This window comes from Poecilia formosa, unplaced genomic scaffold, assembly GCF_000485575.1.
Source record: "Poecilia formosa unplaced genomic scaffold, Poecilia_formosa-5.1.2 Scaffold9, whole genome shotgun sequence".
Lineage (NCBI taxonomy): Eukaryota > Metazoa > Chordata > Actinopteri > Cyprinodontiformes > Poeciliidae > Poecilia > Poecilia formosa.
The window spans coordinates 2,127,003-2,150,103 of NW_006799948.1; the positions used below are offsets into that span (position 1 = coordinate 2,127,003).

A 23,101-nucleotide genomic window follows, 5' to 3' on the forward strand; every position below is an offset into this window, starting at 1 on the left:
GAGCAGCACCCCGCCTCCGCCGCGCTTCTACATGGAGAAGAGGGTCCAACACGAGAGCCTGGTGATCGGAGCGATAGAGAACGCCTTCAAGGAGATGGTGCGTGATGGAGGACGAGGCTTAGGAGGCATTCAGGGAACTCTATTAGAAATATGGACTTTAAGTTTTATCACGGTATTATCGTCGATAAAAAGCGATGATACAAACTGTTTATTATTTTGTTTTGGTAACCGTATGGCTGTGATTGCATGGAACAGCAATGATAGTCACACAAACACAAATGATCAGTTTAGAAAAATAGTAAAAAATTATAATCTCCGACAATACGGAGAGTTTTAGGGATTTTCAGCATCAGTAATTGGACTTTATTGTGACAACACTGAATCAAAACCTTCTAAAAAATGTATTTAGATGATCAGCGATATGATAAATACCGCTCCCTAACTTGAATTAAAGCTCCTTTTGCAGTTTCGAAAAGAAAATTAAAAGTTTGATTTTGCCTGTTCCTTTACAGTTTTGACCGATAATTCTTCATCTTAACGGTTTTATCTTTTTTAATCCATCTCAAAGCCCTGAACTCCGGTGACCCCTCCCTGTTTTCCTAGTCATCTGAAAAGTCAGTATGTTGACTTTCTCTTTTATCTACTCTCTTCTTGAGAATGGCCCCTGCGGCTTTTGATATTTTAGTATCTGTTTTGTTTTGTGACGCATTGTGCTATCAAACGAGAAAATTCACATCAACATTCCCGGGTTTTGGGAAAAGTTAGCCTTGCTGGAAATTTTGATACCAATCTTTATTTGTGATGGTATTCAAAATTATGAGTAAGAAGCAAACCCCAAACATGAGTTGTCTCATGTTTCCATTACTGGTACTGTGCCACTCACTTTTCTTCCCATGGAGAAGGGACTTTCCAGACGTTTCAAATATTTATTTTCTCATTAAAACAACAATTAGAGAGTTTCGTTTTCAGTTTTTTTTGTTTTTTTTTTTTTGTTTTTTTTTAAGACGTTGGGGTGCATTTCTGCTGTTTGTCCACTAGATGGCAGTAGTTGGCTTCGCAAGCTGCTGCTCAGAAAACAAAATCGACATGAAGCTTCTTGTAAGCTAATCCCCGTTTCTGCTATTCTTACAGTGAAAAGAAGCTCTTATATTTAAAACGGGAGCCTTTATAAAGTATAATATCTGAATTATTTATGTTGCTGTTGAAGAAAATTGCCACTCATAAATTTGACAATATTATACAGAGGAAAAAGCTTTTCTGTCCTGGCATGTCACTTTAACTAATTTGGTTACATGTAGTAATTTTTAGCAACAGACTCATCTGTTGGATCTATTGTGAAACAAAAGATGATTCTGGGAACTTTGTGGCAGCAAACTCCAGGACATTTTGAATCAATTATTAGGTTTATTCTGGCAAAAATAAAAATGTGTTTCCCTCTGTTGTCTACATGAGCTTGGGTGGACGTTGGAAAATTTCTGTTTGTCTTCATACGCTGTGTGTCATCAAACCGTCTGCTGGTTTCCTTTTCCTCAGGACGCCCAGATCGAGAGGGAGAAACAAGTGTACAGCATCAGCGGCGGATGCACGGCGCTCACCGTGGTTTACCTCCTGGGGAAGCTGTACGTCGGGAACGCAGGCGACAGCAGGTACGTCTCAGATGTGAAGTCAGAGCCTCTGTGATTTTCTTCTGTCGTTTCTCATCGCAAAACTTCCACGCCACGTCCTGCAGGGCCATCATCATTAGAGACAACGAGATCGTTTCCATGTCGACGGAGTTCACGCCAGAGTCAGAACGGCAGCGACTCCAGTTCCTGGTTGGACAGTTTTGTTTTTTTTACTTTATTCTTCTTTTCAGAACACATGGAATATTTTGTTATGCTTGGTAAATTCAGTGTGTCCACAACCCTTCACCGTTTCCACACATTGTCGCATTGCAATCACAAACTTTTAATGTATTTTATGGGGGAAGTAGTGCAATATTTGTAAAGGGGAAGGAAAATGTCTCGTATGTTTTCTCCTGAAATTTCCAGATGGTTAGCCTGGATTTTATTTTGGGGCATCAGAGTAAATGTATATATATCCATACTACACTTTTAAGGTTCTTCTTATATATAAAAAATTCCAAAGCATGATCCTGCCACCACCATGTCTCACAGTGGATTTAGTGAGACCTCTGTTTACTTTTTTTGCCCAACCTTGTAGTGTTAAATTATTTTAAATGTAACATAAGCAGAAATTACATTTTCGGCATATTATGCATATATTGATTTTTATTAATTTTGTTTATAATTTTTGTGTGAGCATTTTTTTATGTCTTCTGCAACATCCACATTTCCCACCTTGGGAATAAAGGTTCACCTGTTGTATTATTCTTTTCTGGGTTTTATTTAGGGGCATCGGGGGAGACGCGGGTTAAGAAATGCACACCGTGCTTTTCAGAAACTTTCAGGAATTTTTTTGCACTTTTTTTTGTTAGTCTGCCACATAAAATACTTTGTGGTCGACAAAATGTGGAAAAAGTTTAAGAGAGAAAATCTGAGTTGCATAAAAGGGCAGATGAAGCTTCTCTGACTGACTCATTGTCCGTCCCGCAGGGCTACATGCAGCCCCAGCTGTTGGGGAACGAGTTCACGCACCTGGAATTCCCCCGCAGAGTTCAGAGGAAGGAGGTGGGCAAGAGGATGCTCTACAGGGATTTCACCATGAACGGGTGGTGAGTTTCCTCCGTCGCAGAGCAGCTTCCACAAGGCTCTGCAGAGTGCTGCCATTTTCAAGCTAGCTCCTTGCTGTAATGAGGAGTAAACTCTGAGCAGTGCAAGTGTTGCATGTTTGGGCTAAGATTTGCATCACCCCCATAGAACAGACTGGAGTTCTTTCAGGTTATGACTTTTTTCTTTTTCTCATGCCTTTCCATACGGTCCATGCGGCAGAGACCGATGCATTTAAAGCAAGATGAGCGGGATTACGCTCGGGGATTATTTTAAAGACTAGCAAGACAATTCAGAGTGTGACGAGAGGCTGAACGAGAAGGGGTGGGAGGACTGCTGATGCTGGCGTTTCACACTTTCCTGCTTAAACACACAAAAAAGAGAGACAGACAGAATCTGCAGCTTTGGGCGCGGGAAGGTCAGGAAAAGTTCACCGCTTGCGTCGAAGAGACTAATGGCCAGACAGAAGCACCGTCTGACAGAGAGAGCGAACTCTGGGTGGATGTGAAGCCGTTTGAAGTTGTTAATGTTTTCCTCTGACTTTTGGTGCCAAATCTGATCTCGTTGGTTGAAGCACATCGGCAAGGCGGCTACGAGGTTTTTGAAGCCGACATCAAAGTATTAAGTCTGGGTTTTTTTTCAGATTTGCTCTTTGAATTGGTGCTTTGAACGCTTCATACTCTCCCAGCCTCTTGTTCTCAGTATTGTCTTTTTCTGCAAACAAATGTTTTTTGTTTAGCTTTTTATAGGGAAACAGGATTAAGTGTTATTTGTATTATTTTTAGTAAATTCCTCTGATCTTTGTTGTAGTTGTTGACAATCTGACCAAAAAAAGCAATCCCTAATATAACGATCTATTCATTTTTTGTATAAAATGAGCATGGGAAATATCATTAGCAGCATATTTGCACTAACCAAAGTAAAGGTTTTTGTGACGCATGTCTGATAATTGCAAAATATTTGTTTTTTGAGGCTATAACTGTATGCAAGAATTAATTTATGCTCAAAAAAGCTGGAATCATAGTAAAACTTTTCATACATACCTTTCCCTAGTAGGCCTGTAATTTATATCCTTTTTCAAGTACCTCATCTAAACATAGAAGTCTAAATAAAAGTCTAAAGTGATGCATTAAGTGAGCTAATCAGTTTTGTTTAGGCTAAATTGGACAGGATTTACAGATTTTAAAGTCACATTTTCAAGACATTTTGGTTCATTTTCAATTCAAAAATGTGTAGAAAATGAACACATTTAAAAAAAAAAAAAAAAGAGGACTGACGAACATGAAATGGTGTGTAAAGAAGGTGTCTCGTGTTCAGACAGCTGCGGGTTAGCTTTGGGCTAGCATGAAAAACTTCAAATGCTACTTTTTCCTTCAATGTTCTGCTAGCATTTGTACATGAGTGAAATATTTTTGTTTTGTTTTTAGTCTTTACCGAATTGAACAATATATTTCCCCTTTTTTGTGAAAGTTAGTCGCTAGTTTTAAATGTTTGTGTTGCTAATTTTTAGTTAGCTCCTATTTAAAAGACTAGTCATAGCAGAAATCCTATATTGTAAATATTATTTCTTGATGCTGTTAGCTCTTTTTTATTAGCTTGAAAACAAAACAAAAAAAAAAAGGCGTTTCTATCTTTTTGTCAAATACTGTCAGCTCACCAGCTGATGTTTATTAAATTTTCATCTGTTTAAAGGACTGTTGCTAATATTTTAAAAAGTAGATTTTGGTCTTTTGGTGCAGCTGACCTCATTGGTTTGATGTTAATTTTTAGTTAATCATCTTACTTCATTTTTACAATAAGTTAGCTACGTCTCTACATCATTATATTTGTAGCATAACTTAGCTTTGTCAACTTATATTAATTTATAACCAGTATATCAATTAGTCTCAAATGATTATCAGAATTCTACTTGTCAGTGTGATTTCAGACAACATAAGTCATCCTTTATATCTTTGCCTTTAAATTAATTCAATTTTGAACCGTATTGTTGTGTATTTGTTGACTTTCCATTAATGACGGATGGCAGGTTATGCTTTACTTAAAAGTCTTTTTTATTATCTTCAAGGGCATACAAGACTGTTGAGGATGAAGATCTCAAGTTTCCTCTTATTTACGGCGAAGGCAAAAAGGTAACTGGTCTGAACTGGTTTTTTTACCCTTTATGTTTTTACGGCCAACATGCACGAGGTAGTAATAATTGTTAGGTGGAGGCAAAATTCTCTACAGAGTTCCTCCTTTTGTTAATAAGTAAAAATCTGGAAAGTGTGGCATGCATACCACTCCCTCACTGACGCTGCTTTTATGAAACACCGGCCAACACCGAGCCAAGTAGCATTGCAACCGGATATTTCAGCTTTTCCAGTTGCCTTTCCTCTCGAATGTTTTATCCATTCGAAAAAAATGTGTCTATTTTTGCAATTTTATGCATTTCAGTAACTCCATCACATTACGTAGATTAATTAGACAAAAGACGGATGGTTTAACAACTTTACTTCTCTTGATCACGATGATTTTCTGCCAACACCTAATGAAAAGAAATCATATAACATTAGCATATTACATCAGGCCAATAAAAAATATAGTTTTGAAAACTTGGGCTGTTAATAGCTGCTTAAAGTCTGTTATTGTCAAAACTATTCTATACTAATCTCCACACATATTATCACTCTTAAGTCACTTTAACCAGGAATGATTCAACAAGCACAGAAGGGCTGCGGTTAAGAAAATATGATCGAGTTTGATTTGAAATTTAAATAAATTGGGGTAAATATAAAAACAGACATCAGATGATCCAAACTTGATCATACAAGAATTTTTTTTTCTCTCTCAAATATAGTTGATTCATATTCAAAGATTGTACAATTTTCCATCTTGGAAAGTTCTGGCACTTAATTCAATAACCCAAGGCTGCGTTTCAGAACTTCTGACGCAGGAAGAGGTTTTAACGCCGAGTTTTAGACGCCGCAGACATGAACTTGGTCACCTCTCCAGTGCAAATGTTGCCTCACTTCCAATAAAAGCTGCTCTTTTCAAAAGCATGATGTCAGCACATCACAGAGGAGTCGATCCAGGGCTTCGGAAGCAGATATTAGACTTGCACATGTTTTATTTTTCATATTTAAATGCCCGGAGCTTTCACATTTCACATGATCGGGCATAAATCTGGGCGCCTAAAGTCAACCATTCACGTGTTTTGCTCATCAGGCGCGGGTCCTGGCGACCATCGGTGTGACCCGGGGGCTCGGTGACCACGACCTCAAAGTTCACGACTCCAACATTTACATCAAGCCGTTCCTGTCCTGCATTCCTGAGGTCAGAGCGAACACCTCTCCGTTATTTAACTCCAAATGATAAAAAAAAAAAAGGGGGGAAAAGAAGATTTCTGAGAAGCTGAATCTGCTTCCAGAGATCAGATTTTCCACCCCTCCCCACTCGTCCACGCTGCTCTTTCTCCAATTGCTCATGCGTAGCTGTGTATTTATTTCATGTCTCGCCGTATAGGAGGCATAACGTCCTCCTCCATATGTGCCGCACTCATCACGCTGCTTCTCTGCCGCCGGAAAACTTGAACTCACCTGTCTGAACCGTCTGGCACTGGATTCAAAGCGCTTTCATCTCCCGAAGTAGTTCATCTTATAGAGTTTTTTTTTTCCCCCTCTCTGAGCTCTGCGCTTGATCTTTAATTCATTATCACCAGGGTTCACAGCGGGTTCACATCAAACCTCCTGCCTTCTCCTCCTCCTCTGCTCGCTAACGCGGCGCTCGGCGAAGCCTCCTGTGTGTTGTTTGTATCAGGAAGCTGCGCTAACGCCGTTCAATTCCTTGAGTCATGGAAGCATCCAGAACGAAGCGGCGTGTGGAGGACCGGGCACTTTGGAGACACACAGGCAGTTAGTTTGTATAAGAAACGAGATAAAAGCAAACAAATAAACATGCAGTTTACTAGTTTTTGGCATGAGTTTAGAGCATGTCATTTTTATCTTCCACTGATTGATCTGTCTTTTCTTTTTCTCCAATCCATCCTCCCTCCCTTGGGTTATTCCTTCCTTCTCTTCCTTAAGTAATTCCTTCTTCCCGTCTGTGTTTCCTTCATATCTTTCTCATTATCTTTTGTACCCTTTAATTTTTTCCTTAATCGTTCTGTTCTCATTCTCTTTATTCCTCTTTATTTCCCCGTCTTCCCTTCCACAGTTAATTTCTTGTTTCCTTCTTTCATGTTCTTCCTTAATCCCTTCCCTCCTTTGTGTCCTTTCTTTCCTTCTCTCTTTTGTGCACTTATTTCCTTCTGTCCTTTGTATCTTTTTCATCTTCCTTCTCCCCTTAATTCCTCATTTAATTTCTTCTTTCCTTCTGTCCAACCTTTTTTGCATTTTTCCTCTTAGTATGGGGTTTATGTAAAGTTTGCTTTCTACACAAACTCCTTTAAGTTATATTTCACATTTTTTTCACAAATAGGACTCTAGCAAATGCGTGGGAGCCCTGTTTTTATGTCTTTGGGGGGTAACAGTAGGCCATTAATTACAATTGAAAAGTTCTTGCACAACTCGTTCGATTTAAAATGTGGCTTTCAAATTACAATCACACAAAAACGACATCGCTTTAACTCGATTTATTTGACGGGAACCGTCAGGGACGCGGACTGAGGCAGCAGTGAGTGAGTCTTCCAGCGTCCGATAAGTTACTTCAATAAATAAATAAAAAAATCCAAAATCATTCGAAGACACGGACTGACCGAAGGCGTGCGGCGTTCCGCAGGTGAAGGTGTATAACCTGACGCAGCACAATCACGGCACCGACGACGTCCTGGTGATGGGAACCGACGGCCTCTGGGACGTCCTGACCAACGAGGAGGTAGCCGAAGCCGTCAGCGCCTTCCTGTCCAACTGCGACCCCGACGACCTGCACAGGTGAGGATTCCCGCCTTCCTCCGAAGCGGTTTCGGCTTTTACCTTTTTCCCCCTCTCTGTCCGCTCTCCGACACGGAAATGAGTCGGAACGGTAACTCTGCTCGTAGGTACACGATGGCGGCGCAGGACCTGGTGATGCGAGCGCGGGGCGTGCTGAGGGACAGAGGCTGGAGGATCACCAACGAGCGGCTGGGCTCCGGAGACGACATCTCCGTCTTCATCATCCCCTTAATGTACGGCAACCGGCAGCCCTGACCCAGTCTCCGTAAACATGAACCGGATCGATAAGTCCTGCACAGTGAAAACTCCTTCTGATTCCCTATTTTATTTATTTCCCTTTTTTTTTAAAAAAAAAAAAAAATGAAGGCGAAAAACAAAACATAAACAGACTCTGCCGGTGTTTCGTTTCTCTGAATCGGTTTAAAATTGAAGAAACTGATATTTCAAGGTTTTAAAAGGCGGCAATTCACACGACTACACCTGGACTTCTGAACTAAGGGGAGGAAGGAAAACTTCTTTCTTGTCCTACTTTTCTCGCCCTTTCTTTCTCTTCCGTCCTGTTTGGTTGATCTCATTTCAAGAATCATACCTCCGTCGTCTGAACATGGACCCAGCTGACAGGTCGGCTGCTTTTCTATCTTTTTTTTTTTCTCTCCGTTTTGCCACAATGTGGCGTTTGAAGGCTCAGTTGCTGACGAACGGCGTCCTAAGACAAACGTTGAAGGTAACCCGATCGAAGATAAAACCTCCTGAACCAGCATTTGGGACATTTTGTGCTGAAGTTGGTTCTACAGTTTACGCTGCTGGGCTCGTATAAAGTTTGGTTGGTATTTGATTTGTCTACGGTTTTATCTTTTCACTGTGTTGCACACTAACTGACATGAGTTAATGTTCTTTTAACAATGCACTTTTTTTAAAATCATATTTCTTATTTGCTTTTCATCGCTTTGTTAGAGTATCCCAAGCACTTTAAGCTTTTTCCCATTTTTTCATGTTGCAACAACAAACTTCTCTGCGTTTGGACGGGATTTTATTTAATAGACGAAACACAAAGTTGTTTGGTACAATGATGCTGCCACCACCGTGTTTTACCATGGGAGTGGTGTGTTCAGGGTGAGTAAAAAAATTTTTTTTTAAATTTAACTACAGTTTCTGTACTAGATTTGAGTCTGGACTTGGATTGAGCCTTTTAATAGGAGCACTTCCCTGTCCCGTGTGGGTTAAAGCATCCCCACAGCATCCTGCTGCCACTACTCTGTTTTGCCATGGCATGCATTTGTACTCTTCCATCCTTTTTCTATTTCTAAGCTTCCATCTTCAGCTCCTTTTTAATACAAAATTAACCAAAACAGTGTATGAATACTTTTGATCCAAAGTCAGGGTCTTGCAAAGAAATTTCTTTTTTTTAACCTGACATCTACTGAACTGTTACTCCTTGTTTTTTTTTGTATCTTTCCTTCCTAAGCGTCGGATTTTCTTGTTACCTTTCAAAGTGATTTAGAGCTGTAGCTTTCCATGCTTCCTGAAAGTCTTTCAAAGATTTTTTTTCCTTTAGTTTTTTTTTTTTGTCTGCTGTTCAATCATTATCGGTCCGATACCTGATCTATTTATACATACCGTGTCTTTGGGTCTGTCCTATTAGGCCAGTTAACACTGAGCTTCTTAACACGCTAGAATGATTCAAAGTTCAGAAGAAATCCTATGAATCTCTGGTTAAAAACATCCAAATGAAAACTTTCATAAATGACTGGAGAATTTCTTCTTAGGACCAAAGCAAAGGGGAAAAAGTGAAGTTTTTGTACATTTCAAAATCCGTCATTCAAATACACTTTTTTTTTTCCCGTGCCAGTCTAAGCCAAACAAAAGTTGTCGCATCAAATTTCCATTGGTATATAAATCCCTACAAAGACGCCATGTTGGACTGAATGACATCTGCACCAGTGTAGCTGCACTCAAGAGCCAATATATGAAAAGTGTGGAGGCAAATATTCCCTGCAGCAGGGAGAATGTAAAACATAACTAAACCTAAAATACAATCATTCTTAAAATAAGTAAAAGCTTTTTCTTTTTTTTTCCTGTTTTGCTCTGTTTTATGTTTTCAGAAGCTCTAAGTCGACGCTGCCTCGGCTGAAAGTATCTCGATGTGTGGATGTAGTTTTAGTATATGCAGTAATTTATTTTAGGCCTGGGATGAGCGACGGTGCAATGGTTTAATTTTGCTGTTTCTTTTTTATGGGCTTTTTATTTATGTAATGTATGTCGTAATTTCTGTTGTGAATGTCCGAACAAGATGTTTATAAGACCGTTGGCTTTCCATTAGCTTTGGATGCAACCAGAGATTTCTTGCAAAAGCTACAGGATGACATAAAAAAGTTGCGTATGGATTTGTACAATCCTAATAGAGACAATATTTGCATGCTTGTGTCAGTTTGAGTTTATTTACTGGACTTCAAAAAGAGAACTGAGTCTAAAGAGTTTAGCAGAAGATAAGAGAAGCATCCATTAAGAAAAGAAATGCCTAATTGCTAAGTTTTAAAAGGAGCTTATTTAAAAAAAATAGAAAAATGTTTCTAAAACAGTTAAATAAACTTTAAATTAAACATTTTAAGAAAAAAATAAAAATTGGTGAATACATCTGAATGCCTGGAGCATCTGCAGAGAATAAAACGTATGAAAACAGTAAGGCTATAAAGCTAATAGCATTAGCAGCTAAAAGTTAAGGAGTTAAATAAAGGCCTTTTTGATGGATTTTTAAGTTGTTGATGGTTACCCTGGTAAAGTTAAAGTATCAATATACTTTAAATCAGTACTATTGTTTCCCAATGTCAATAAACAAAAACATTGACTAAAATTTCAACAAGCTTTTCTCTTGATGTAGCTTAGTTTAGCTAATTTAACTTCATTTTGCCCTGAGATTGGGGAAGGTTGCAACCTTGAAATAAACTTTTTTTACCCTGTTCCTTATCTGTTAAAAAGTACATTGATACAAGGTGTAATATTGCCTCTAAATATTACAGCAGAATAACACTGTTTAGTTTCTTATTTAACTAAAAAAAAAGAGTAAATAAACAACAAATAATACTTAGCTTATTTGAAATGCACTAAAATGTTAGATTTTAGATGCAAAGTGTATTTTCAAAATTGAATTAGTTGCAAGTGTAAAACTTGCAACTAGTTTCTGCAAGCGGCTGCATAGCTCAGTGTAGCTTAGCTTAACTTAGCTCATTTTAGATAATTTGCCATAGTTTGGGCCTAAAATTCAAGGCCTAAGCCAAACTCTTTATAGTCTTTGAAATGAACAAAGCTTTAAACTCAGAAGTGTATTTTCAGAGTTGTATTGTTTCTGAACAATAAACTGAAAACCTTATCACCATAAAACAATCAAATTCTTCGATTAAAATGTCTTAGCACAGCTTATTTTAGCTAGTTTAACTTCATTCGGCCTTAAGATTTGGGTAAATCAAAATTAAACTATTTATCGATGTCTCTGAAATACACTAAAAGTTTGTCATTTCTTATAAATGCACTTAAAATCAACAGTTCATACTCCTTCTGCTGTCCGATATTTGTTGCACTGAAGTTAACCATCTTGGACATTCCCCCCCCCAACATAACTGAAACCATCTGCATTATGTCAGAGCAGCAGCTGTTTTTTGTTTCCTGCAGATGATGTGGTGCTGTGCTCCTCTTGTACCTTCCATTGAAGAAATCTCGTTAGCTAATTAATGACATGTTTATATTACACCCTGAATCATCTGAACGTGATTGAGGCCCTTTCTTAGAAGAATGTGAAGTACGATTTATTTGTGTCGTCACCCAACTTTTGCACATCGGCTCAGGTTCGGTTATGATTTACCTATGTTGGGTTTTCTGAATGCAGTCATTTACAACTAGCTGTACATGAAGTCTTCAGTCCAGTTCCATCTACCTGATTGTTGTCATTTTTGCTGTACTACAAATGTTTGTTTTTTTTCCTGCGCAACACTACCAGGTTAGAAAACTTGTAAAGCTGAGGGGGATTTTTTTTTTTGTAGCAAAGATCGACTTTGAGGCCTAGTTGGGGGTTGTTGTTAGCTAACTATCGTGCTACCTTTACTTCAATGTGAATGTGAGATGTAATTTTATAAAGGAACACGACCTCATTGAGTGATAAACTACTATTTTGATGTCTCCTCGCACAAGCTTGACGTCGGATGGAGACGAGCGATGTTTACCTTTGGTGTTTCTTACCCAGGAATAAAAAAAAGACAATAAAGATCCATGTCAAACAATACTATTTGTCTTAGTCAGATAATTGAATACTCAAAGCTACCAATCAGAATGCTCAAATCTGTCCTGCTTTCAGCTACAGGCAGTCTCAGAAAGAACAAGCACAAAGGATTCGCAGTACAGCCAGTCATTACTGATGCCGTTTATGTTATAGATTTATCTGCTGCTAGCTTAGAGCTGCTAGCTTGTGGAAAGATATTCAAAATGTTTGACCCAAGCTTTACAGTTTGATGGTAATTTCAGGAATGGTATGTAAACATCTGAATTTGAAAGGGGGGAAATAATCTCTGTGCCAGTAATCTGGCATTTAGCTTCTCCAGTTCATGAGGAAGATCCACTTAAAATGTCATCTATCGGTTTAAGTGATTGGAAAGATGGTGGAGCAGCGTTGTTGGTTCAGCTCCAGCTTCCTCCTCCTCTGAAAGCACGATTTGGTAAATGTGACTCCGGCGTAAAGCACGTCGAGTTAATATCACAAGAAATTACGTTCACTTACAACTCAGGCCTCTGTAGAAGAACACTCCGAACTATTGTGATGAGCTTTTAAAGATTAAAGTGTAAAAGTGATTCTCTGAATTGTGTGACCTTCAACTACAAGAGAACTGTGTCCGTTCCACCACAAACTTCTGTGTTACAGTTGACTTTATCCATGCAAAACTAGTTATTTTAGGTCTTAGTCATTGAGCAGGTGTCAAAGAGGTGGGGTAAACTTAAAAGTACTCTTTGAAAACTTGTTCATAAATTGTGTTACTCAAAACTTAGTTTATTCATCTCAGACAGTTCAAATATGCTTTTTCCAGCAGGTGCAAAACACTGTTAAGCCGGATATCACTTCATGATGTCATAAAGGCAAGTAGTTGACCAAACACATGCATGGTTACATTGAACAAATCCATAACAGCAGGTTGGAAAACACTGAGAAAATAGAAAAGGAAAGATAGTAAAACAAACAAAAAACACTATTGACAAATTGGGGGGTAAAAGGGGGTTTCAATCAGGAAAAGTGCAAAAATGTCTTATTCTAATCTCTCCACACCAACTTGTTGGTTCCCCACTATTTCAGAATGTGCAAAAATACAAATCCATTTTAACATTTGGATTTTTTAAAATATTTTTATTAGAAGGACCAAAATTTATTAAGAAAATAACTACTGAGGGAAATTAGTGCAAGTTTTATACCAGTTAACCGATAATGGCGCTTTTGTACCACGCCACAATCACACATTTATCTAAAATAAAAATAAAAAACCCCGAGTCCAGATTGTAGTTCAAATAAGTCTTCAGTCTTCTCTGCAGCGAGTCACCAGCGCCGGCAAGGCAGTAGATTGCGCAGTCATCTCCATATGGGGCATCACGTCGACCCGGCCAACAGCACAAACTACTACCTCAACCTGCGCCAGTTTTAGTCTGCGTCCGTGCGTAAAAGCGCACAAGAAACAAGGCGTGCCAAAAGAACGAGACGATGTTCCACTCTGCAGATATTAAATATAATTACGCATGCTTAAATACAAAAAAAAAAGAGGGGGGGATAAATCCTTGCACAAAATGTACAGTCTTTGCTCAATGAGTAAATGACACAGAATGTCTCATATCCACGTCTACAAATTGATCATCCTTTCCAGTTCTTCGCTTTGCAGCCGCATCAAGAGTTTGTTTTGTAGTCTGCATCAGAGAGAGGCTGAAGGGCTGGGGGGGTGGGGAGTTTGTTTAGCCCCAAGTCCGTGCGAACCTAAACGTCCAAATGCGACCAAAACCATGAAGACGTGACGACGAGTTTTCCCTCCGCATCCTCGGTGCAGCTGTGAATGGGCGGATGTGGCGGAGTGCTACTGGACGAAGTTCGCGGGGAACGTCACAGGTTTGAGGACTGTGAGGTGAGGGGTGGGCTTGTTGAGAGCCTCCAAACGTCAGCCGAAAGAAAAACTGTCAGCGAGCGCCACCTGCTGGTCGCTTCTATAAAATAAAAATCTGTACCCGAGAAGTTTTGAGGCTATGAAATCCGATATAGTTCTGTGTAAGCCACTATAAACTTAATTTCTTACCTGCAAAAGTGAGTTACAAGTCGAACAAAACANCGTTTCTATCTTTTTGTCAAATACTGTCAGCTCACCAGCTGATGTTTATTAAATTTTCATCTGTTTAAAGGACTGTTGCTAATATTTTAAAAAGTAGATTTTGGTCTTTTGGTGCAGCTGACCTCATTGGTTTGATGTTAATTTTTAGTTAATCATCTTACTTCATTTTTACAATAAGTTAGCTACGTCTCTACATCATTATATTTGTAGCATAACTTAGCTTTGTCAACTTATATTAATTTATAACCAATATATCAATTAGTCTCAAATGATTATCAGAATTCTACTTGTCAGTGTGATTTCAGACAACATAAGTCATCCTTTATATCTTTGCCTTTAAATTAATTCAATTTTGAACCGTATTGTTGTGTATTTGTTGACTTTCCATTAATGACGGATGGCAGGTTATGCTTTACTTAAAAGTCTTTTTTATTATCTTCAAGGGCATACAAGACTGTTGAGGATGAAGATCTCAAGTTTCCTCTTATTTACGGCGAAGGCAAAAAGGTAACTGGTCTGAACTGGTTTTTTTACCCTTTATGTTTTTACGGCCAACATGCACGAGGTAGTAATAATTGTTAGGTGGAGGCAAAATTCTCTACAGAGTTCCTCCTTTTGTTAATAAGTAAAAATCTGGAAAGTGTGGCATGCATACCACTCCCTCACTGACGCTGCTTTTATGAAACACCGGCCAACACCGAGCCAAGTAGCATTGCAACCGGATATTTCAGCTTTTCCAGTTGCCTTTCCTCTCGAATGTTTTAGATGCAGATCCATTCAAAAAAAAATGTGACCATTTTTGCAATTTTATGCATTTCAGTAACTCCATCACATTACGTAGATTAATTAGACAAAAGACGGATGGTTTAACAACTTTACTTCTCTTGATCACGATGATTTTCTGCCAACACCTAATGAAAAGAAATCATATAACATTAGCATATTACATCAGGCCAATAAAAAATATAGTTTTGAAAACTTGGGCTGTTAATAGCTGCTAAAAGTCTGTTATTGTCAAAACTATTCTATACTAATCTCCACACATTTTATCACTCTTAAGTCACTTTAACCAGGAATGATTCAACAAGCACAGAAGGGCTGCGGTTAAGAAAATATGATCGAGTTTGATTTGAAATTTAAATAAATTGGGGTAAATATAAAAACAGACATCAGATGATCCAAACTTGATCATACAAGAATTTTTTTTTCTCTCTCAAATATAGTTGATTCATATTCAAAGATTGTACAATTTTCCATCTTGGAAAGTTCTGGCACTTAATTCAATAACCCAAGGCTGCGTTTCAGAACTTCTGACGCAGGAAGAGGTTTTAACGGCGAGTTTTAGACGCCGCAGACATGAACTTGGTCACCTCTCCAGTGCAAATGTTGCCTCACTTCCAATAAAAGCTGCTCTTTTCAAAAGCATGATGTCAGCACATCACAGAGGAGTCGATCCAGGGCTTCGGAAGCAGATATTAGACTTGCACATGTTTTATTTTTCATATTTAAATGCCCGGAGCTTTCACATTTCACATGATCGGGCATAAATCTGGGCGCCTAAAGTCAACCATTCACGTGTTTTGTTCATCAGGCGCGGGTCCTGGCGACCATCGGTGTGACCCGGGGGCTCGGTGACCACGACCTCAAAGTTCACGACTCCAACATTTACATCAAGCCGTTCCTGTCCTGCATTCCTGAGGTCAGAGCGAACACCTCTCCGTTATTTAACTCCAAATGATAAAAAAAAAAAAGGGGGGAAAAGAAGATTTCTGAGAAGCTGAATCTGCTTCCAGAGATCAGATTTTCCACCCCTCCTCACTCGTCCACGCTGCTCTTTCTCCAATTGCTCATGCGTAGCTGTGTATTTATTTCATGTCTCGCCGTATAGGAGGCATAACGTCCTCCTCCATATGTGCCGCACTCATCACGCTGCTTCTCTGCCGCCGGAAAACTTGAACTCACCTGTCTGAACCGTCTGGCACTGGATTCAAAGCGCTTTCATCTCCCGAAGTAGTTCATCTTATAGAGTTTTTTTTTTCCCCCTCTCTGAGCTCTGCGCTTGATCTTTAATTCATTATCACCAGGGTTCACAGCGGGTTCACATCAAACCTCCTGCCTTCTCCTCCTCCTCTGCTCGCTAACGCGGCGCTCGGCGAAGCCTCCTGTGTGTTGTTTGTATCAGGAAGCTGCGCTAACGCCGTTCAATTCCTTGAGTCATGGAAGCATCCAGAACGAAGCGGCGTGTGGAGGACCGGGCACTTTGGAGACACACAGGCAGTTAGTTTGTATAAGAAACGAGATAAAAGCAAACAAATAAACATGCAGTTTACTAGTTTTTGGCATGAGTTTAGAGCATGTCATTTTTATCTTCCACTGATTGATCTGTCTTTTCTTTTTCTCCAATCCATCCTCCCTCCCTTGGGTTATTCCTTCCTTCTCTTCCTTAAGTAATTCCTTCTTCCCGTCTGTGTTTCCTTCATATCTTTCTCATTATCTTTTGTACCCTTTAATTTTTTCCTTAATCGTTCTGTTCTCATTCTCTTTATTCCTCTTTATTTCCCCGTCTTCCCTTCCACAGTTAATTTCTTGTTTCCTTCTTTCATGTTCTTCCTTAATCCCTTCCCTCCTTTGTGTCCTTTCTTTCCTTCTCTCTTTTGTGCACTTATTTCCTTCTGTCCTTTGTATCTTTTTCATCTTCCTTCTCCCCTTAATTCCTCATTTAATTTCTTCTTTCCTTCTGTCCAACCTTTTTTGCATTTTTCCTCTTAGTATGGGGTTTATGTAAAGTTTGCTTTCTACACAAACTCCTTTAAGTTATATTTCACATTTTTTTCACAAATAGGACTCTAGCAAATGCGTGGGAGCCCTGTTTTTATGTCTTTGGGGGGTAACAGTAGGCCATTAATTACAATTGAAAAGTTCTTGCACAACTCGTTCGATTTAAAATGTGGCTTTCAAATTACAATCACACAAAAACGACATCGCTTTAACTCGATTTATTTGACGGGAACCGTCAGGGACGCGGACTGAGGCAGCAGTGAGTGAGTCTTCCAGCGTCCGATAAGTTACTTCAATAAATAAATAAAAAAATCCAAAATCATTCGAAGACACGGACTGACCGAAGGCGTGCGGCGTTCCGCAGGTGAAGGTGTATAACCTGACGCAGCACAATCACGGCACCGACGACGTCCTGGTGATGGGAACCGACGGCCTCTGGGACGTCCTGACCAACGAGGAGGTAGCCGAAGCCGTCAGCGCCTTCCTGTCCAACTGCGACCCCGACGACCTGCACAGGTGAGGATTCCCGCCTTCCTCCGAAGCGGTTTCGGCTTTTACCTTTTTCCCCCTCTCTGTCCGCTCTCCGACACGGAAATGAGTCGGAACGGTAACTCTGCTCGTAGGTACACGATGGCGGCGCAGGACCTGGTGATGCGAGCGCGGGGCGTGCTGAGGGACAGAGGCTGGAGGATCACCAACGAGCGGCTGGGCTCCGGAGACGACATCTCCGTCTTCATCATCCCCTTAATGTACGGCAACCGGCAGCCCTGACCCAGTCTCCGTAAACATGAACCGGATCGATAAGTCCTGCACAGTGAAAACTCCTTCTGATTCCCTATTTTATTTATTTCCCTTTTTTTTTAAAAAAAAAAAAAAATGAAGGCGAAAAACAAAACATAAACAGACTCTGCCGGTGTTTCGTTTCTCTGAATCGGTTTAAAATTGAAGAAACTGATATTTCAAGGTTTTAAAAGGCGGCAATTCACACGACTACACCTGGACTTCTGAACTAAGGGGAGGAAGGAAAACTTCTTTCTTGTCCTACTTTTCTCGCCCTTTCTTTCTCTTCCGTCCTGTTTGGTTGATCTCATTTCAAGAATCATACCTCCGTCGTCTGAACATGGACCCAGCTGACAGGTCGGCTGCTTTTCTATCTTTTTTTTTTTCTCTCCGTTTTGCCACAATGTGGCGTTTGAAGGCTCAGTTGCTGACGAACGGCGTCCTAAGACAAACGTTGAAGGTAACCCGATCGAAGATAAAACCTCCTGAACCAGCATTTGGGACATTTTGTGCTGAAGTTGGTTCTACAGTTTACGCTGCTGGGCTCGTATAAAGTTTGGTTGGTATTTGATTTGTCTACGGTTTTATCTTTTCACTGTGTTGCACACTAACTGACATGAGTTAATGTTCTTTTAACAATGCACTTTTTTTAAAATCATATTTCTTATTTGCTTTTCATCGCTTTGTTAGAGTATCCCAAGCACTTTAAGCTTTTTCCCATTTTTTCATGTTGCAACAACAAACTTCTCTGCGTTTGGACGGGATTTTATTTAATAGACGAAACACAAAGTTGTTTGGTACAATGATGCTGCCACCACCGTGTTTTACCATGGGAGTGGTGTGTTCAGGGTGAGTAAAAAAATTTTTTTTTAAATTTAACTACAGTTTCTGTACTAGATTTGAGTCTGGACTTGGATTGAGCCTTTTAATAGGAGCACTTCCCTGTCCCGTGTGGGTTAAAGCATCCCCACAGCATCCTGCTGCCACTACTCTGTTTTGCCATGGCATGCATTTGTACTCTTCCATCCTTTTTCTATTTCTAAGCTTCCATCTTCAGCTCCTTTTTAATACAAAATTAACCAAAACAGTGTATGAATACTTTTGATCCAAAGTCAGGGTCTTGCAAAGAAATTTCTTTTTTTTAACCTGACATCTACTGAACTGTTACTCCTTGTTTTTTTTTGTATCTTTCCTTCCTAAGCGTCGGATTTTCTTGTTACCTTTCAAAGTGATTTAGAGCTGTAGCTTTCCATGCTTCCTGAAAGTCTTTCAAAGATTTTTTTTCCTTTAGTTTTTTTTTTTTGTCTGCTGTTCAATCATTATCGGTCCGATACCTGATCTATTTATACATACCGTGTCTTTGGGTCTGTCCTATTAGGCCAGTTAACACTGAGCTTCTTAACACGCTAGAATGATTCAAAGTTCAGAAGAAATCCTATGAATCTCTGGTTAAAAACATCCAAATGAAAACTTTCATAAATGACTGGAGAATTTCTTCTTAGGACCAAAGCAAAGGGGAAAAAGTGAAGTTTTTGTACATTTCAAAATCCGTCATTCAAATACACTTTTTTTTTTCCCGTGCCAGTCTAAGCCAAACAAAAGTTGTCGCATCAAATTTCCATTGGTATATAAATCCCTACAAAGACGCCATGTTGGACTGAATGACATCTGCACCAGTGTAGCTGCACTCAAGAGCCAATATATGAAAAGTGTGGAGGCAAATATTCCCTGCAGCAGGGAGAATGTAAAACATAACTAAACCTAAAATACAATCATTCTTAAAATAAGTAAAAGCTTTTTCTTTTTTTTTCCTGTTTTGCTCTGTTTTATGTTTTCAGAAGCTCTAAGTCGACGCTGCCTCGGCTGAAAGTATCTCGATGTGTGGATGTAGTTTTAGTATATGCAGTAATTTATTTTAGGCCTGGGATGAGCGACGGTGCAATGGTTTAATTTTGCTGTTTCTTTTTTATGGGCTTTTTATTTATGTAATGTATGTCGTAATTTCTGTTGTGAATGTCCGAACAAGATGTTTATAAGACCGTTGGCTTTCCATTAGCTTTGGATGCAACCAGAGATTTCTTGCAAAAGCTACAGGATGACATAAAAAAGTTGCGTATGGATTTGTACAATCCTAATAGAGACAATATTTGCATGCTTGTGTCAGTTTGAGTTTATTTACTGGACTTCAAAAAGAGAACTGAGTCTAAAGAGTTTAGCAGAAGATAAGAGAAGCATCCATTAAGAAAAGAAATGCCTAATTGCTAAGTTTTAAAAGGAGCTTATTTAAAAAAAATAGAAAAATGTTTCTAAAACAGTTAAATAAACTTTAAATTAAACATTTTAAGAAAAAAATAAAAATTGGTGAATACATCTGAATGCCTGGAGCATCTGCAGAGAATAAAACGTATGAAAACAGTAAGGCTATAAAGCTAATAGCATTAGCAGCTAAAAGTTAAGGAGTTAAATAAAGGCCTTTTTGATGGATTTTTAAGTTGTTGATGGTTACCCTGGTAAAGTTAAAGTATCAATATACTTTAAATCAGTACTATTGTTTCCCAATGTCAATAAACAAAAACATTGACTAAAATTTCAACAAGCTTTTCTCTTGATGTAGCTTAGTTTAGCTAATTTAACTTCATTTTGCCCTGAGATTGGGGAAGGTTGCAACCTTGAAATAAACTTTTTTTACCCTGTTCCTTATCTGTTAAAAAGTACATTGATACAAGGTGTAATATTGCCTCTAAATATTACAGCAGAATAACACTGTTTAGTTTCTTATTTAACTAAAAAAAAAGAGTAAATAAACAACAAATAATACTTAGCTTATTTGAAATGCACTAAAATGTTAGATTTTAGATGCAAAGTGTATTTTCAAAATTGAATTAGTTGCAAGTGTAAAACTTGCAACTAGTTTCTGCAAGCGGCTGCATAGCTCAGTGTAGCTTAGCTTAACTTAGCTCATTTTAGATAATTTGCCATAGTTTGGGCCTAAAATTCAAGGCCTAAGCCAAACTCTTTATAGTCTTTGAAATGAACAAAGCTTTAAACTCAGAAGTGTATTTTCAGAGTTGTATTGTTTCTGAACAATAAACTGAAAACCTTATCACCATAAAACAATCAAATTCTTCGATTAAAATGTCTTAGCACAGCTTATTTTAGCTAGTTTAACTTCATTCGGCCTTAAGATTTGGGTAAATCAAAATTAAACTATTTATCGATGTCTCTGAAATACACTAAAAGTTTGTCATTTCTTATAAATGCACTTAAAATCAACAGTTCATACTCCTTCTGCTGTCCGATATTTGTTGCACTGAAGTTAACCATCTTGGACATTCCCCCCCCCAACATAACTGAAACCATCTGCATTATGTCAGAGCAGCAGCTGTTTTTTGTTTCCTGCAGATGATGTGGTGCTGTGCTCCTCTTGTACCTTCCATTGAAGAAATCTCGTTAGCTAATTAATGACATGTTTATATTACACCCTGAATCATCTGAACGTGATTGAGGCCCTTTCTTAGAAGAATGTGAAGTACGATTTATTTGTGTCGTCACCCAACTTTTGCACATCGGCTCAGGTTCGGTTATGATTTACCTATGTTGGGTTTTCTGAATGCAGTCATTTACAACTAGCTGTACATGAAGTCTTCAGTCCAGTTCCATCTACCTGATTGTTGTCATTTTTGCTGTACTACAAATGTTTGTTTTTTTTCCTGCGCAACACTACCAGGTTAGAAAACTTGTAAAGCTGAGGGGGATTTTTTTTTTTGTAGCAAAGATCGACTTTGAGGCCTAGTTGGGGGTTGTTGTTAGCTAACTATCGTGCTACCTTTACTTCAATGTGAATGTGAGATGTAATTTTATAAAGGAACACGACCTCATTGAGTGATAAACTACTATTTTGATGTCTCCTCGCACAAGCTTGACGTCGGATGGAGACGAGCGATGTTTACCTTTGGTGTTTCTTACCCAGGAATAAAAAAAAGACAATAAAGATCCATGTCAAACAATACTATTTGTCTTAGTCAGATAATTGAATACTCAAAGCTACCAATCAGAATGCTCAAATCTGTCCTGCTTTCAGCTACAGGCAGTCTCAGAAAGAACAAGCACAAAGGATTCGCAGTACAGCCAGTCATTACTGATGCCGTTTATGTTATAGATTTATCTGCTGCTAGCTTAGAGCTGCTAGCTTGTGGAAAGATATTCAAAATGTTTGACCCAAGCTTTACAGTTTGATGGTAATTTCAGGAATGGTATGTAAACATCTGAATTTGAAAGGGGGGAAATAATCTCTGTGCCAGTAATCTGGCATTTAGCTTCTCCAGTTCATGAGGAAGATCCACTTAAAATGTCATCTATCGGTTTAAGTGATTGGAAAGATGGTGGAGCAGCGTTGTTGGTTCAGCTCCAGCTTCCTCCTCCTCTGAAAGCACGATTTGGTAAATGTGACTCCGGCGTAAAGCACGTCGAGTTAATATCACAAGAAATTACGTTCACTTACAACTCAGGCCTCTGTAGAAGAACACTCCGAACTATTGTGATGAGCTTTTAAAGATTAAAGTGTAAAAGTGATTCTCTGAATTGTGTGACCTTCAATTACAAGAGAACTGTGTCCGTTCCACCACAAACTTCTGTGTTACAGTTGACTTTATCCATGCAAAACTAGTTATTTTAGGTCTTAGTCGTTGAGCAGGTGTCAAATAAAGAGGTGGGGTAAACTTAAAAGTACTCTTTGAAAACTTGTTCATAAATTGTGTTACTCAAAACTTAGTTTATTCATCTCAGACAGTTCAAATATGCTTTTTCCAGCAGGTGCAAAACACTGTTAAGCCGGATATCACTTCATGATGTCATAAAGGCAAGTAGTTGACCAAACACATGCATGGTTACATTGAACAAATCCATAACAGCAGGTTGGAAAACACTGAGAAAATAGAAAAGGAAAGATAGTAAAACAAACAAAAAACACTATTGACAAATTGGGGGGTAAAAGGGGGTTTCAATCAGGAAAAGTGCAAAAATTTCTTATTCTAATCTCTCCACACCAACTTGTTGGTTCCCCACTATTTCAGAATGTGCAAAAATACAAATTCATTTTTCCATTTTAACAACATTTGGATTTTTTAAATATAATTTATTAGAAGGACCAAAACTTAAGAAAATAACTACTGAGGGAAATTAGTGCAAGTTTTATACCAGTTAACCGATAATGGCGCTTTTGTACCACGCCACAATCACACATTTATCTAAAAAACAAAAAAAACCTGAGTCCAGATTGTAGTTCAAATAAGTCTTCAGTCTTCTCTGCAGCGAGTCACCAGCGCCGGCAAGGCAGTAGATTGCGCAGTCATCTCCATATGGGGCATCACGTCGACCCGGCCAACAGCACAAACTACTACCTCAACCTGCGCCAGTTTTAGTCTGCGTCCGTGCGTAAAAGCGCACAAGAAACAAGGCGTGCCAAAAGAACGAGACGATGTTCCACTCTGCAGATATTAAATATAATTACGCATGCTTAAATACAAAAAAAAAAGAGGGGGGGATAAATCCTTGCACAAAATGTACAGTCTTTGCTCAATGAGTA

General features: G+C 38.8%; 2 protein-coding genes and 2 long non-coding RNA genes across 4 annotated transcripts in view; 2 read left to right on the forward strand and 2 right to left on the reverse strand.

The window, feature by feature from the left end:
• The window catches only part of LOC103156108 (protein phosphatase 1H-like), a 21,724-nt gene extending 9,863 nt beyond the window's left edge, over positions 1-11,861 (forward strand). Inside the window, exons 4-11 of the mRNA XM_007578038.2 lie at positions 1-97; positions 1,534-1,646; positions 1,730-1,814; positions 2,595-2,713; positions 4,774-4,837; positions 5,913-6,020; positions 7,464-7,615; positions 7,723-11,861. The exon at positions 1-97 is cut by the window's left edge and continues 42 nt beyond it. Of these exons, the coding sequence (XP_007578100.1) occupies positions 1-97; positions 1,534-1,646; positions 1,730-1,814; positions 2,595-2,713; positions 4,774-4,837; positions 5,913-6,020; positions 7,464-7,615; positions 7,723-7,870 (886 nt within the window). The 3' untranslated portion in view covers positions 7,871-11,861. The remainder of the gene's footprint in view (positions 98-1,533; positions 1,647-1,729; positions 1,815-2,594; positions 2,714-4,773; positions 4,838-5,912; positions 6,021-7,463; positions 7,616-7,722) is intronic.
• Positions 6,350-7,457, reverse strand: LOC107833754 (uncharacterized). The gene is made up of 2 exons (XR_001659524.1): positions 6,898-7,457; positions 6,350-6,861 (listed from the first exon to the last, which is right to left on the reverse strand). It is a non-coding gene; the product is annotated as an uncharacterized LOC107833754 (long non-coding RNA).
• Positions 11,862-14,376: 2,515 nt separating the features above from the next.
• LOC103129460 (protein phosphatase 1H-like) lies at positions 14,377-18,644 on the forward strand. Its single transcript, XM_016663785.1, has 4 exons — positions 14,377-14,466; positions 15,551-15,658; positions 17,102-17,253; positions 17,361-18,644. The coding sequence occupies exons 3-4, from the start codon at positions 17,156-17,158 to the stop codon at positions 17,506-17,508; spliced, it is 246 nt and encodes an 81-aa protein (XP_016519271.1). The 5' UTR covers positions 14,377-14,466; positions 15,551-15,658; positions 17,102-17,155; the 3' UTR covers positions 17,509-18,644.
• On the reverse strand, positions 15,988-17,095 carry LOC107833762 (uncharacterized). Its single transcript, XR_001659526.1, has 2 exons — positions 16,536-17,095; positions 15,988-16,499 (listed from the first exon to the last, which is right to left on the reverse strand). It is a non-coding gene; the product is annotated as an uncharacterized LOC107833762 (long non-coding RNA).
• Positions 18,645-23,101: the final 4,457 nt, after the last annotated feature.

Excerpts from the sequence above, each read along its gene's own strand:
- LOC103129460 (XM_016663785.1), top strand. The coding sequence starts at position 17,156 with ATGGGAACCGACGGCCTCTGGGACGTCCTGACCAACGAGGAGGTAGCC. Across the intron at positions 17,254-17,360 it reads GACCCCGACGACCTGCACAG|GTACACGATGGCGGCGCAGG; the intron begins GTGAGGATTCCC and ends CTCTGCTCGTAG.